The 16,181-nt window shown below is 45.5% G+C and overlaps 1 protein-coding gene across 1 annotated transcript in view; it reads left to right on the top strand.

Annotated features, from left to right (window-relative positions):
* Positions 1–16,181, top strand: part of FBN1 (fibrillin 1) — a 221,103-nt gene that overhangs the window by 101,171 nt on the left and 103,751 nt on the right. Inside the window, exons 9-13 of the mRNA XM_013006330.2 lie at positions 4,984–5,142; positions 8,995–9,174; positions 9,903–10,043; positions 11,703–11,822; positions 14,891–15,016. Of these exons, the coding sequence (XP_012861784.1) occupies positions 4,984–5,142; positions 8,995–9,174; positions 9,903–10,043; positions 11,703–11,822; positions 14,891–15,016 (726 nt within the window). The remainder of the gene's footprint in view (positions 1–4,983; positions 5,143–8,994; positions 9,175–9,902; positions 10,044–11,702; positions 11,823–14,890; positions 15,017–16,181) is intronic.

Genomic DNA, 16,181 nt, shown 5'->3' with positions numbered 1-16,181 from the left:
GGAGCAGGGGCTGGGGTGCCAGCCTGCGCTGCCAGAGTCCACTGTCCCAAATCCTTCCATTGCTTCCACCAAACTGCACCCTGGATGCAGTCAACTCTTGCTGCCACCCCACCCCCCGCCCCCAGGCAAGCCTTGTTTCTCTTTCCTTGGTGTGTGTGTGTGTGTGTGTGACTACAATGAACATCTTGTCATATGAAATGATCCCAATGATCTTTCTTCCTTTCCCCGGTGCACTTTTCTGCCGTAGTAAACCATTGATTTGGCTCTGGTCACGGTTTGAAACATTGCCCAGTCTGGCTCTGTCTTCATGGTCTTTGATATGTTTGGATCCGTTTTTCCTTAGAGAGACCCCCAACTCCCTATTTATCCCTATTGATAAGAAAGCACTTTCAGTCCCCCATAGAGGCATAAATCTGAGGCCCGTGTCTCCCTTGGTTGTCTGGGTTATTAGTAGATCTAACAATAGAAACTCTTATCACATGCCACTAGCTATTCAAGGATGGCACACAAAAAAGTATTGCTTGTAGGGTTCTAGTGAATAGGTTCACAGTTTTATGCCAAACCACAAGTAATTTAAACATATCTCTGTGATCAATCGACGGCCACAGACAAGTTCTCTTAGTAGTATACATATCTTAGTCTAATTAGGGGGCCTTCCCGAAAAGGTCCAATCAAAATGTGGCTTGGTGGGAACTGCTGTGCCAGCTAAATTCAAGGCAGTGAGATCCGCTCAGAAGGCCATGGTGATTGCCTTTGGGGATTCCCAGTGAGTTATGTTGATAGATTTTTCTCTCGGGATCCAAGTTGGCCATGGGAACTGAAGATGAAGAAGTTTTCAGAAAATAGAAAACTGCATCTGTGAGAAAAAGGCCCGGAAAGTTATGATGAATAATTTCTTTTCCCCATCAGGAAAATGAACCTGCTCCTTATTTGCAAATAACAAAGTTTTCTATGCCCTGGGAGAATTGGTTTGAAATCGTACCTCATCTACCTGGCCCTGATCTTGCCCCTTCAGAATTAGTTTTCACATCCAAACTCAGAGAACATTGAAAAGGCGTGCAATGTGAGGTCCCCGTAGATGCCCAAACTCTTGATTCTCTGTAATATAAATTGAACACACAGGATTCTTTGAAGGGAAAGGTGAGAGAGACACCACTTTCAGAACTGTATAGCTCTCAATAGAGGATGTATCAAGAAATCATAACTTTATTTTTGATGTTTTTATTCAATGATGATATTTCTGGTTTTGTAGCAATCCTTTTGGTCTTAGCCTCCTATTATCACTCATTTTCATTTCAACTATGAAGATCCATCAGGATGCCCTGTGCCTAGTTTGGGCCCCCAGAGCTACTAGCTCATGGTTGGACTGTGAGTGATTGGTTAGCTTGTGGATACGCTGCAATAACCTTTGAAAGCCTGGATAATCCACAATATATTTTTCCTAAAGGAGTTCTAGTGGTGTGTGGGATAAGGACTAGGCTGTTCACCAAAAGATCAGCAGTTCAAACCAACAGCCGTTCTGTGGGAGAAAGGTGAGGCCACCTTGGAAACCCTAAGAAGCCGTGGTGGCAACGGGTGTCCTCTTTCTTGAAGCAGAGGGCCACATCTGTCTCCTAAAGAGCACTGGATGGGTTTGAACTGCTAACCTTTCCATCGACACAAGCTGTTAACCACCGTGCCACCAAAGCACCTTAGTAAAACAGTGGACATCGCCAGTTTGCTAAATAATCGCCATTATCAGCCCCTGGAGAATTTGCCATGGGCAGTCGTAGTCCTTGGGTCCTCTGAAAGATCGCTTGTGCTGAAAATCATATGCACACGTTTCATGATTTGCCTCAGTGTCTGCACTAGGTTGTGATCACAAAATTCATTGGAAGCTGGGACTCTAGCCAGTTGTGAGCATCTCTTCCCATTCCAACCAACTGTGGCGTTCAATACGTACAGCGTTTACTCCTTTTTGAGTATATAAAACATTACCAGCTTGAAAGAAATGTAGGTTCGAAGGGAGAGGGCGCTGCAGTTTCCACTCCTCTGCCTTCTTCACAGAGAAACCAGGTCTTCGCCGCCCCTCCAGCCCAGGTGTCCCGAGCAGGCTGCAATAAACCCGGCGACCTGTTCGCTGAGACTTTTAGTCTGACCAGAAGTACAGGGACTTGAACCAGAAACATTTGGGGGGAAAGCACATTTATACTTGCTCGTGGTTTTAAGTACTTTTCAGAAAGGATTTTATATCCTTCAAAGCTGACCCATCATTTTATTTTATGGTTTGTTTAGGTTTGCGTTAGCCTTCTTCCCTGGGTGCTAGCATTTTGAATACTTCCAAATGAATCTCGCTTTTATTTTGTAATTGATTATGCGCTGATTACATAGAAGATAGTTATTCTCATGTTTTTGTCAAAAGCTTAGATTTTAGACTGGTTAAAACAATCAACTGCTAAGTCTTTTTTTATTATTTTTTAACTCCTTGTTTAAAAAATGCTTTTGTGCACTGTTTCATGTTGATTGGTAAATGAAAGATTAAAAAAACCCAACACCTTTCCAGGCCCTGTTACTCCTAGTAAGTCAATAACAGCTTGGTTTTGCAATATTTTGCTTAGTTTTGTGCAAAACATAGGATCTTCCATATCTGGTTGTATGCTTCTGACTTGGGATATACAGAATTCTATTTCTTATATATTTTTTCTCTCTTATACATGAGAACGTTGTTCTGTGTTCATACCTAAAATTAATAGCAATGAGGATAAAAGCTAAAACTAAAATTACCGGACTCTCTCTGTGACAGGTACTGCTCTATCCATTTTATGAATATTGTCTCATTTGATCTTCAAAACAGCCCAGTAAGAGGGGAACCCTTATGTTATCCATACCATTTTACAGAGGAAGAAACTGCGTCATGGAAAGGGTGCTTAAGATAGCTTAGACTGACACAGTAGTGTCCCAGGTGCCCCACTTCTACGGTCTACACTCTCAGCCATTACACTACACTGTGGGATAGTCACATTTCAATGCACCCAGTCCTCACTTAGCAACATGGTTAGGTTCCAAGTATCAGGTCATTATGCAAAATCAGTGTTAAGTCAGAGTTGGTAACTGTGCCCGTCTTCAGTGCCAGTTCCCACTTTCCAGAAGGCTCACAGATGAGCTGAAGATGATTGTGGGTGGTCCCATCCTTACTTCAGCGTGGTGGAGCTCATGTGGTTGAGAATGGTGGTAGTGGTGGTTGAGTGTTGCCCTCAACCCAGCACCTCCTTATGCCCACGTGGGGGCCAGAGGGACTCCACTCATCCGCCACCTGTCATTCCTGCTGCCCACTGCCTGCTTGGGCAGACACCCTACTTGTCCTCCATTGTCCCTGCTTCATAGCCCCTCGAAGCCTCTCTCTACTTCCCACCTCCTCCTGCTGATCTCCTCTGCCCCTTTGAGCCCTCCCCTGACCTCTCATTACCGTCCCACAACCTGGCGTCAGTCAGCCATTGCCCTACTTTCTCTAATGCTGTTCAAAGATGGCCTGGACCAATAAGAGATGGCATCCTGTGAGTGGTCCGTTGCCATTTCTGGGGTCTTGGGTATATCACTCTGGGTGGCCCTTGGGGAATGCTCAGATCTCATGTAAGGCTTGGACCCTCAATGATGCTGCCTGAGAAAAATTTTTCAAATTTGTTTTGAGTTTACACTGTCAGATAATGAGCTCATAGACAAGTGAGGAGTAGGCGTAGATTCATTCCGTGAAGATGTCCATAATAACGAATTTCAAGGGTAATGAGCATTTAAGGTAAGGATCTTCAGCTTTTCGGGTGTAGTAACGGTGTCTCCTATCAATTAAAGTGCTCTCAATTGCAGGCTCTGCATTTTTAGGTGTGATGTTGACGAGCTTTTCGACATTAGCGTTTGTGAGCCAACTTGATGTCTAGTATTCAGACTTACAAGAGGGATGGATATTTGGCTAAAAAAAAATATCCTCCACTTTGCAAAAAGACTTACGGCTATATTCCTATTAACTTTTCAGAACTCTATTTTACTCTACCTACACAGCGATAGATTTAACTGAGAGCAATAGAGAGATAGGCTGTCAGGTAGATCAAGTTTTTATTTGTTATTTGTATGGTGCCGCTTGCCTCCTGTATCTCTCAGAAATCTATCAAGTGCTCTCAAGAGACAATGCATGCCTCCTTTGTCACGGACACTTTTGGTAGCCCAGAGTTGTACTGTAATATGTCAAGTGTTGTCCTGACAGTCAGACATGACGTAATCCAATAAAAGTGATGTATGGAACTGTCTCTGACATGTTGCTTTGAGAAGATACCTTTCTACCCCCAAAGAATTCTTCAAGACCTGCTGGGTTTTATTGGCCTAAGAACTTAGGATCATGTACATTTTGATCCTGTAAGTAATTCGTTCCTTCGAAAATCCACGAGGGCTTGAAAACAAAAGGAAATGTTGATTAACAAGCATTGGATCTGACTGCAAAGTAATTCATTCCTTTACAGAGAAAAGAAAAGAAAATCTAACGAGTCTGACTCACAGTTTCGGACAGAAAAATAAGAAAGTTCTTTTTCAAAATGTGGACTATAGCACAGACTTAATGTTGTTTTAAAATAGATTTATATCAATATTTGCCTAAAGTGGCTCAAATTAAGTAGTTTGAAACCGAGGCCAACCCAGCCTCTTTGCCGCATGGAGACACGTCTTTATAAATAATTAACTGTCACCGCCAGTGATTTTCTTAGTCTCTCTTTTCCTACCGTGCATGTGGTTTTAATCATTTCTTCCCACCTTGGGTGTGGAATCTGGGACTTGAGCCAAGTGCACCAGTGCGCAGGGGCAAAAGGTGTGAGACAGGGGGTTTCTAATGGAGCATTGTTCCCCAGCAACTTCCCTTCCAGGGTGCAGAGTGTGGAGTGTGGAGGGGCCGGGGCAGGAGGGTGTGGTGAAAAGGTTGATCTCACTGACGTGGGGTGTGCCTGTGTTTCCATGTGCTCCCAGATGTTCGCCCAGGATACTGTTACACGACTCTGGCCAATGGCCGCTGTTCAAACCAGCTGCCACAGTCTATAACCAAAATGCAGTGCTGCTGTGACGTTGGCCGGTGCTGGTCTCCAGGGGTCGCTGTCGCCCCTGAGATGTGCCCCATCAGATCCACAGGTAAGACCACCCTCCCCCTGCACCCCCATTGCCTGTAGAGGATCGCAGTCCAACATCCTCCTGCCCCAAGGACACTCAGTGTGCATGAGGCTCAGGTCATGGGCACTCACGGCAACAAATACGTGTTGGAAGAGGGACTTTCTCCAGAAAAGGAGTAGGGAAAAGGGAGGCATCTATGCGAACAATGCTGTTTCCAAGTCCGACTTCTTACTTAGCTGGCTTATGACTGTGGATTAGCAATCTTTTCAGGAAGTACATGTTCCTTCCTATTCTCGTGGTATTTCTCTTGGCTCTCATCGCGTTCTCAGAAGCTCAATAGGATCTAGCGCGGCTCTCCCAGAACCTTTGGGTGAGCTATTCTGAGGACATATTTCCTCCTTCCGCGACATGGGACTCTTGTCTTTCTTGTAGCCAAGTCTGTCTCTTTTCCTTCTTAGCCTTCACTGCCTTCTCCATCTACTTCTTCTTCATCTTCCTCCTCCTCCTCTTCATGACAACAGCTCTCTAATCTGTCATATTCCTTGCATTTCTACTATTGCTCCGTGTTGGTGTACCAGCTCATTTTCCCTCGGCTGCATTATTAAGGTTGCCGCCTCACTGCATGTCTTCTCATCCTAAGCGCCTCCAACATTTTCCAGGCAGAGCTCGTCAAAGTTCAGGTTTGAAGATTATAGCTCACGAATATTTTAAAAAAAACGATATCCGTCAAAAATCTTCGCAGGATGAACAGGGCACAGCTGCCCAGTGGTCCACATCACCCCAGGTCTGCTTGTTCATGCTGGGAGCTTTATTTTCTAGTTAAACGACATTATCAAGCGATTCCTGAACCTACTTTGACCTTTTGAAATTTGTTTTTTGTTTTTTTTTAACGAAAATGCCCCACCACCACCCCCCGAAAAAAAAAGAAAAAAAAGTCTTCATGTCTTCCCACTTCAGCTCCTTCCCCTGTCCTCCCCATCCCTGCCCTGCTTGTCTCTTCCGAACTGTCTTGTCCATTAAGGACTGGCTCAGACATGGCCTAATCCGGGGACATCCCGGGGTAACCACAGCTGGAAGGTCCTTCCCTGGGGCTCTCCTGCGCTGGCTGGTACTGTTCACCCACTGCTGGGTTTGGTGGCTGTGGGTGTCCTGTGTAGCTCCGTTTTTAGGGGATACCCCTCCTGGCAGATCGCGGGCACCGTTACAGATCTCTATTCTTTTCCTAATGCTTGTCACGCTTGCACGGGACGTAGCAGAACCTGGGGTTGTATCTCATTTCTTCATTTGGTTCCTCCAAAGTACCTTTAAATCAGGGGACTTTGGGAGAGAAAATGAATCTGAGATGGATCAAGGCATTTGTGTGACGCTGCAGCGTGTGCTGTTCGCAAAAAGAACGTGGGTCAGGGGCCTGCTCACAGATGTTGCCATAAAGTTTCTGTTTATTGCTGAGAATTACATTGGGGGATTAAAGAAGCAATAAAAGAAGCTTTCAATATATTTTCCCATATAGCAAGTCATATATTTTGTCTGATTCGCTCACTGTCGAGGGGCTAAAAATATACTCCAGGCTCTTTGCTTCACGAGGAAATGATTGAGTAGGTCCCTGTTGGCAGGGACACGAATTTCCACGGAGACATGTGGCTTGGGTACCAAGAGAACCATCCTTTTAAAGTGTGTGTCAACCTAGGGGCCAGCAGCATTTGATCTGGCTTCTGCCTGTGCTGAAGACTTGAAGAGAAGAGGGGGGCTGGGGTGGATTTGGGGGCCACTGGAGGGCCTGGTGTGGAGCAGAGGAGCACAGAGCACAGTTGTGCTGTGTGGCTTGGCGGAGCGTTGCTCTCCTGTAGGTACGACTGAAAGACACACACCTTGAAATGAGACCCAAAGCCAAGTAGATGGACAGAATGAATGAATTTGCAGGTAGCTGTTTGTTTGCTCAACGATTCTGGTACCAGTGTTACAGGGGGCTGGTAAACTTACCGAGAGTGATGCTGAAAAAGGATTATTTTAGATTGATCAACTGTTTGCTCACACACACACACACACACACACACACACACACACACACACACACCATTTCTGGGGTAGAACGTGTCTAGATCAAAAGATGGACATTAGCTGAATGCAGTTCACCTCACACTGCTGATCCTGAATGGTAAAGTGGGTCATGGGATAGTTATAAAGCTGCAGAAAAAGGGAAGGAGTAGAACACGGGACTCGGTGTGACACACTTTCCTAGAGAGAGTCAGATGCAGTTAACAGCATGCGTAAAGTAATGTGACCCCTGAATTAGCAGAAGGGCCAATGGGCTATCTAGCTGCCTTTATACAAATCGTAAGGGACTTAAAAAGAAAGGCTGAATTAATGCATGTAGGCAAAGTGAGCTCCAGACTATAATTATAATGCAATTCATTCTAACATGCAGTTGATTAATTCCTCTGATGTGCCATTGGAGAGAGCCATGGTAGCATAGTGAGCTGTGCATTGTGCTGGTAATTGCAAGGTCATCAGTTTGAGCCAGCCAGTCACTCTTAGAGGGACTACTGAGGCTGGCTGCTGCTGTAAAGATGGGCAGTCTCAGGAAGCCGAGGGGGCAGTTTTACATTCTCTCCTGTCGGGTCACTGTGAGTTGGAATTGACTTGGTGGCAGTTGATTTCATTTGGTAGAATAAGCTTTGGGCAGGTTAGGTGGAGAGTGGAATTGAATCATGAGTTGTTGTGATTCTTGTCTTTAAGGACTGCGTAGTCTTAGTGGCAGAAATTTGGTGGGAAGCAGGTAACCAGGAAGTGATGGACAAAGAACACCCAGGTGATCGCTCTTACAGGAAAGATCTGCTGTGATTTGAGAAGGGGGATTGTGGCAACCCATGTCAGGGAGGCATAAACAATATATAAACCTTTTCACTGACCAACACGTACTACAGAATCTCTATGGGGTGAAAGTCCACATAAATCATAGCGTAGCAATAGAAGTTTCTGTTTGCATCGCATTAACCTGAGCTGGGAGGTCAAATATGATCAAAGAAATTTTAGATATGGACCAGAAAATAACAAGAGGGTACACGGGAGTCAACTATATTTGTTGTCACGTCGTTTTGTGCCATCAGGTGGATTCTTGCTCTTGGTGACCTCCAGGTTAGGGTACAACTGCCCCATGGGACCTCCCTGGCCAGATAGCCAGGCCTTCCTTCCTCGGGGCCAGTGTTGAGCTCAGGCCACTCGTCTGTTTGTTCCTTGCTGACTGCTTGCTCATTATGCTCCTAGGGCTCCTTCAAATAGTTTTAGCCACATGGCAATCGGCAGAATGTCCCATGAAATTGGAATGTGAATGCATTTCAATAAGAAGCATTACTTGTCTCAACATAAGTCCAAGTTTAGTCCACAGTGAAAAAAATATATGCTGACCTAATTTCTAGTCCTGGAAGGAACTGGAATAGAAAGTCTTTATGGGCGAATCGTTAGGTGATCATGATAAATTCTCAACATCGTGGCAAGGAAGGAAAAAAGAAGTTAAACAATCATATGGCTATTTCATTGCGCCCATTAGTTAGTGAAACCAGAAAAAGAAGAAGCAAATACATCAGTGGAAACCTGGGATACTGTTTAAAAGCATCGCTCCGGGAACCCGGAGAGAAAATGTGGTCCAAATCTAAGCAACAGTGATGACGTGGCATCTACAAGTGAGGACTGTGCTTCAGCAAGCTCTGCCCGTTGGCCGTCCGTGAGATCCGCGAATGGTGGTGCTCGGACGCAGCTTTCTGGTTTGAAGAGTTGTTGGATTCACAGACTTTCTCTCAACCATAAAGGTGACTTCTGGGGCCTGTGACACAAATGACAGCTCATGTATTGTGCCTGCTTATGTTTTTTTTCCAGAGGATTTCAACAAGCTGTGCTCCGTCCCTATGGTACTTCCGGGGAGACCGGACTATCCTCTCCCACCTGTTGGCCCTGTCCCTCCGGTACACCCTGGAGTGCCTCCTGGCTTTCCCGGACCTCAAATCTCCATCCCGAGACCCCCATTGGAATATCCTTACCCGTCTCGGGAACCACCACGTAAGTACTTAAACTTTTTGTTATCTTTCTTGCCTTAATCAGGTTAGCTTTTTGTTGTGGTTTTGTGATGCTTCAGTCATTGAAAGCCATTTACCAGTTCCCAAGTTTAATTTTTCAATTTACAAGTTTATTGCAAATACATTCCATTTACAAATACATTATACATTGCAAATACATTCTCAGTGATAACATCGCTTTTTGACTCCACCCAGCGACTCCTCCCAGCACAGACCCTTCATGTAGGCTGTTTCTTTTAGCTACAAACATCTCTCCCAGCCCCCGCCCTCAAAAAACCCGTTTAATTGGGAGCTAATGCATAGATTGTTCCATAGTTCAATCACATCAAACAGTATTGCACAATTGCTACTACAATCAGTTTCAGAACAGTCCTTTCCTTCTTTTTTTTTTACTTTTCCTTCTTGAACTCCTTGACATCATCTCCCCTTTACCCTCACCTCACACTTTACCCCTTTCCCCTCCCCCCACCCAGGAACCCTTATTCTACTTTCTGTTTCCGTGGGTTCATCAGTCTTGGGTTTCATATACCCAAAAACATAGAGCAAAACTTCAAGAGGATTACCTCTAATGAGAAAATACATCTGAGATAAACCCCAATATGAAAAACAACCCCCCCATACCAGAAAATGTTGAAAACTAGATCAGGCCCCAATGTGCATCAGAGGGGGGGTCAGCGGTCATTTCTAAGAGGGTCACTGTTATTCTTCTAGGGGTGCTGTCTGTCAATGTCACTGACTACTGCCAGCTGTTCCGGTATCTCTGTCAAAATGGGCGCTGCATCCCAACTCCGGGGAGTTACCGGTGTGAGTGCAACAAGGGCTTCCAGTTGGATCTTCGTGGGGAGTGCATCGGTAGGTGCCCTCCAGGCTGGCACAGCTCTGCCCTGTGACTGCAGTTTTCTGACGCTCCCGTACCACATCACTTCCTGTTAGTGGCGCAAAACCACTCAGATGGACTGTCTTACAATTCCCTAGATTCGAAGTGCAACACAGGACTCTCACTGAGCTAAAGGCAAGGTGCTGACAAGGCTGGGCTCCTCTGAAGGCTCTGGGGAGAATCTTATCTCCTACTGCATCTTCTGGCTTGGGGTCCCTTTCTCCATCTTAAATAACCCACAACTTCATATGGAAGACTGATTTTTGGCTTCCCTCACCCAATTAATCTCCACGGGGGCCCACCTGTCTCATTCTGTAGGGTCAGCCGATAAGCAACCTTAATTTCATCTGTAACCATCATTCTTTTCCTCATGTAACATGTGCGTGACCTGTGGGGATTGAGACGGAAGCCTAGTTAGGGTTCAGTATTCTGCGTACGACAATGACTTCGAACTTTCCTTTCCTTGTGCGAACCATTCAAGTCATTGAGTGCACTTCCAACTTAGACCTTTTTACCAAAAGCCCGATGATGAAAAGAATCCCCCAACAATGGCAATCTGTACATTTGACTGTTTTAGATAGGTGATTTGCCAACTTTCTCTAGATCACCATTCAAATCTGACAACCTCCTCCCTCCCCTACTTCCCCTCGGACCTAAAAGAAAAAAAGCCCCTTCTAATGGTTGACAAGTCGTTTAAACCAATACAGAGAGGAAATACATGTGAAAATAACCAATTGTTGGATTAAACTAAGGACACCCAATTCACATATAGGTCCTTTGGAATAAACCCACCCGTTGGTCCATTCTATTACAAATCCGAGTTCTATAGTGTTGAATCAGGCAGCCATCAGTCTCTCTTGCTGTCTTCCATTATTTAGTTTCCTGTCGATACGGTCATCCCGTCCAGCAGCACAGCTCCAGAGCTTGGTCCAGACCGGGGGACAGCAGGGAATGCAAGCCTACGGTTGGGTGATGTGAGGTTAGATCTGCCTCTGGCAATAGGAGGGATGAGACGTTGGGTCAGTGGGCTCTCTGTGCTTCCCCTCCATTTTGCCATCTTCACTAGGCAGGGGAGAGAGATCAGTTGACCGCTAAGTATAAGGATAGTGCTGAGCAACTGTGAGAGGAGTGAGAGCCTCGGTGTGGAAGACATCTGGGAACAGAGGTGGACTCTAAGGTGGGTGAGCACTGATCTTGAAAATCACTTTATTTTTTGTTCTAATGTTCTTCATGGAACTCAGCCGAAGATACTTAGACAGCATGGGAAAATAGAACTTCAAGAGAGTATCAAAATCGCATCAAGATGCAACTTCTCACACGTTAGTCTGTTTGACTCTCCTCGGTTAGATTCAAGGATGGGACAATGTCTGTGAGCGTGGAGTGTCACACTTGCTTTGAGTTTGGCACTTTTTCTCTGGAAAGTGACATTGAAACCAAGCCTTTGAACTGTTCAACTAGTCTTCAGGCGGCTAGCTGCATGATGTATTGTGGGAAGGAAAAAGAGCCGCTTCCATAAGGCTATGTATTAAGATGATATTGTTGTTTCTGTGTCAAAATGACCAATAGGCTGGTCTTAGGATTATGAGTTATTCCGATCCAAGATCTCCCTAAAGTATACTGTCTGTGTCTTTCAGATGTTGATGAATGTGAGAAAAACCCTTGTGTTGGAGGAACGTGTGTGAACAACCAGGGCTCCTACACCTGCCAGTGCCGAGCTGGCTACCAGAGCACGCTGACCCGGACCGAGTGCAGAGGTACAGTCCTGGGGTAGCGTGGGGGTGTGAGCACCCAGTGGGAGGTCTGTTTTGTAGAAGTTCAGTGACACACCAATCGCATTGCTTTTTTGTACGTCAACCCTCATGTTGTCTTCCCAAGGGCAGCGTCAGGAAGTCTAACTGACATGTGGGTTATTTTAAACTTGCTCCCATACCTGCAGGAATGGCTTGTTTTCCCTACTCTTTGGCTTCATCGCTGTTTCCCTGTTAATTTTCGATTTGGAACTGTGAATGGGGTTTTTGTTTATCAGCACAATCATGTTGAAGATGTCCAGTGTATGTGCAATAATAATATTCAATCAACTTCCGAATGGAAATGCCTATAGGTAGATAGAATAAAGAAGCCGTGATAAAGAAGTAGCCCAAGCCCTTGCAGCTTGTTAGCTTGGTCAGCAACAGCCTCACTTAGCAGCTGGTTGGAGATACAGCATCTCAGGTCCCACCTCAGACCTAGTAAGATGAATCAGCTTTTTAGCAGGACTCCCTTCAGTGACCTGTCTACATATTAACGTTTGAGAGGCGCTGCTATAAACGTCCCTTCTCAAAAATGTCTGAGTTCAAGCCACCCATCTTTTGGCGAGTACTTGGCTTGTTTCATAATGGGTCTTTTAAACTGTCCACTAGGCCTTTGGCTGGAGGGCTTTTCCGGACTGAGTTCTTGGCACACACAAAAAAGATGTACTCCACACCCTCAGGGAAGGCAGATCTCTATCTTGACAAATGTGGTTGGTGTAAGATGAACTGTCTTGTCCAACCAAGACCGAGAAAAGCGAGCAGACGCTTGGTTCAAAGCACAGGAAAAGGCAAGAAGGCTTGCGGCGCCTTCGACCAATGGGTAGCCGTTAGGGAACGTCAGTTTTTGGGTTTGGATCTTGTTTCTTGCCTGCACTTTCCAGCAACTCTTCCCGTCAGTTGGAGATACGTGACGTTTCTGTGTCGGTGAACTGAGCGAGCACCTTGGACCTTTGTGGAGACTCAGACATCCTTCCTCGTTGGCACATTGAATACACTGAGAAAGGGGCAGTTTGGAGCAGAAATAAAACAGTGGAGCATGGCCCTTCAACCCACTGTGTTTTTATTCGTCACCAATTCAATGAAGCGTAGGTCGTTTAAGGCTAGACCCTTTTGCGCGGTAGAGCTATAGTTACATCATTAGCGAGCATGGACGGCTAACTGAGCAGTGGGGTGAGAGCAGAGACCGCTCTAGTCCGTAGCACTATGGAAGGAGCAAGCAGAAGACGTGATCGGAGAGCACACAGCTGGGGAGCGGTACCGCTGTGGCAAGCACAGGTTGCTGCCGTCATCTGGGTGTTAATGGACTGAGGCTCACCTGTGAACCCCACGGACTGGCTTCTACACGAGCTGTGGCTGTCAGTTGCCCAGAAGTCAGTTCTGACTCCTGGCAACCGCAGGGGTGCCAAGTGGCACCATTCCGCTGGCTTTTCACAGAGGTGACCATCTTTCAGGTCATCGCAGGGCGGGTTCCAACACCAGTCTTCTGGCTGGTGCTTCTTTGAGGGATGCCCTGTAAGAGCTGGTGTTAAGGTTCTCAGAACAGGTTGACAGCTTGTAGTAGAGGGTAGTTGCCCTTGGGTAGTCCAGAATGCTGTGTACTGAGCTGCGATGAAGCACCGGAGGGTGATGGAGGCGAGAGACAGGAGAGACGAACCTTAAAGGCACAAGCTTTCGACGTGTCTTCCAAGGCACTGAGGAGCCAGTGGTGTTTTGCTGGTGGGGAGGAGACACAAAGCCGGACCCTTCAGCCCATTCATTTTATTCCTGGGCTTCAAAAGGATTAGAGGATGCTGGGGAAGTCTGCACAAAACTAAGTGGCTTTGTACCATCCTTTGGCGTGGGGAGCAAGTCCAATTTGAGTGAGGATTAAGAAATAAATGGGAGAGAAAAAGATCACAGGCTGTTGACACAAAGATCAGACCGGAGAAAAGCCCAGACGACCACAACTGGCCCAAGTACTCCTGTGGAAACCGCTGCTGCATCTGTGGACAGAGAACGTGCGTCTGGGGGTCAACCACAAGACTCGGTGCAGACAGTCAGAATCGCCGATGTGCTGGGGATGCAAATTCTTGTCCCCAGAGAGCGGGCCGGTGCTTGCACTCAGGCGAATGTGGCCTCCACTCTGGTTTGGGAGGCTCGCTTCCACCCACCTCTGCACAGTCCCCTTGCTTCGCTCCCTGGAGAAAAGTCCATGCAGTGAAGGGCGAGCTGGAGGAATGGCCGTGTTCTGTATAGACAAGGCAGTTTAAGTCCCATCTTCTTTGACACTCAAGGAAGCCCAGGTAATCCAGGGGCCAGCTTGCCCACCTTGGGTTGCTGCTTCTTAATCTTTAAATAAGACACTTATTCAAGTTAGTGCCCTATTTAAACACTTCCGTACCGAGCTCTATTAGTTATTTGGGACACTATAGAATAAAAGGGGGGATGCACCCCCAGGAGGGGTACTTTCTTTGGTAGGTACAATATTCACAAAACCTTCAAAGGGAAAAAGACTGTCATGATAAAATGGTGTATGGGCAGGAATCACTTATAAGGAAGACAAACAGTTCAGAGTCATGGGATCGGTGGTTTCAAAGAGAAGAGTAAGCGATGCCTTTTTAAAAATATTGCCTGTATTTCTCTTTTTGTTAAGTTATGAACTTATCAGCTAGCAGATCTGCCTTTTGAATCATAAGTTAACTTTAAAGATAAGCTTTGTCACCAAAGTGCCATGATCTATATTGGCTCATGAAATCAGGTTGGAAAACAGTGAAAAAGTTATCAATTTTTCTGACCTAATCGAGATGTAAGACATCTCCTTAGAAATTAGAGCTCACTGAAGACTACCACATCGGTAACCAACCCCCATCATTTGTGTTTCAAACTATAATTAATAGTCCTAAATAGCTCATTAGTTATTATCAGAGTCAGGTTGACTAATATCACTTAGTAATTAAAACCCAAAGCTAAGCTCTGGGTTTGGAAGTGGAGGGAGGGAGAAATCAACTCTTAGATTTCCTGAATAAAGCAGATTCTTTTTCCCTCGGACGTAGACATTGATGAATGTGTACAGAACGGCCGGATCTGCAGCAACGGGCGGTGCATCAACACAGATGGCAGTTTCCATTGTGTGTGCAATGCCGGCTTCCACGTCACACGGGATGGCAAGAACTGTGAAGGTAACGCAGCGTCGCAGGGCTCCCCCCACCGTCCTCGCCAGCGTACTTTCACGAGCTCAAGTCCAACGCTGTAGCAAACGTCGGGTCTCTTTAACATAGTATCTGGGAGTCAAGCCTCCTTTTCCATAAGATTCCTGCTCCTCCTAACTTGCCTTTTGTTCACATTTCTATGAGTCAAGTGATATTTGAAATAGACTGGAGGCGCCTGCTGTTTAAAGCTAGCCGGTGGTGATGAGAGCTTTGCAACATCTACAATTAGCTCTCATTTTACAGAATCAGAATTTTTCATTGAAAACCTAGGAGACACCTACACTCATATTACTTAGTCATTTATAATCCTTTTTTGTGTAAAGTGACTGTCTAATAATTAGAATCCTACTACCCTTGAAAACTGTTCAATTTCTTTGAGGGAACCACTGCGTGAGAGTAAGCCTTTTATATTGCCTCTTGAACGAACCGCTTCGTTTTTGAATTGAGGTGCTTCAGATATTTTTTTCCCCTTACCAGTTTTTCCCTGAACAACAACAACAACAAAAAAATAGGAATAGTACTGATGAGTTTTTAACCCCAGGGACCTTTAGCAACATTTGTAAAATGCTCCTTATCAAGTTTCCCAACGTCTTTGGGAAAGAGCCCAAGAATCTATTCATACATTAAAAGAATTTCAGAATTGTTCTTAGAAACATTTTTGGCACAATATTATCTCAGTGATTCAATTCAAAGAGTCAATGCCAAAATTCCCAGTTGGGATAGAGTCGTGCTGAAAAAAAAGAGAACAGTAATAAATTACTTTGGTCTGACTCAAGCTTGTAAGTGAAAACACACCGTGTCTAGAAAAGCGAGCGCCTCCCAAGCCAGCCTACACAGCAAAGAAAACAACCTGTTGGTGCAGGTCAAAGAAAGGAACTGTGGCAAAGGGATCCTCCAGGGGGGCTGGTCTGTCTAGAACCCTGAGTCATTGACACCAGCCGGTTTCTATGCTTCCTAGTCAGTATCGCCTGAAACGGTGGGCTGTGGCAGGGTGCAGCATAAATTCATTCGAAATCCCCTTAGATTGTATTTTGTTCTCATTTTCAGCGTGTTAGAATGGAGATGTGATATGAATCTGTGAACTAAGTCTACACCACAGGCTGTTAAGATACTTTTCTGTTAACTGCTATTCCTA

The sequence above is a fragment of the Echinops telfairi genome, unplaced genomic scaffold, assembly GCF_000313985.2.
Source record: "Echinops telfairi isolate 266 unplaced genomic scaffold, ASM31398v2 ScPeMD7_8;HRSCAF=38, whole genome shotgun sequence".
NCBI lineage: Eukaryota > Metazoa > Chordata > Mammalia > Afrosoricida > Tenrecidae > Echinops > Echinops telfairi.
This window is presented reverse-complemented; position numbering and strand designations above follow the sequence as displayed.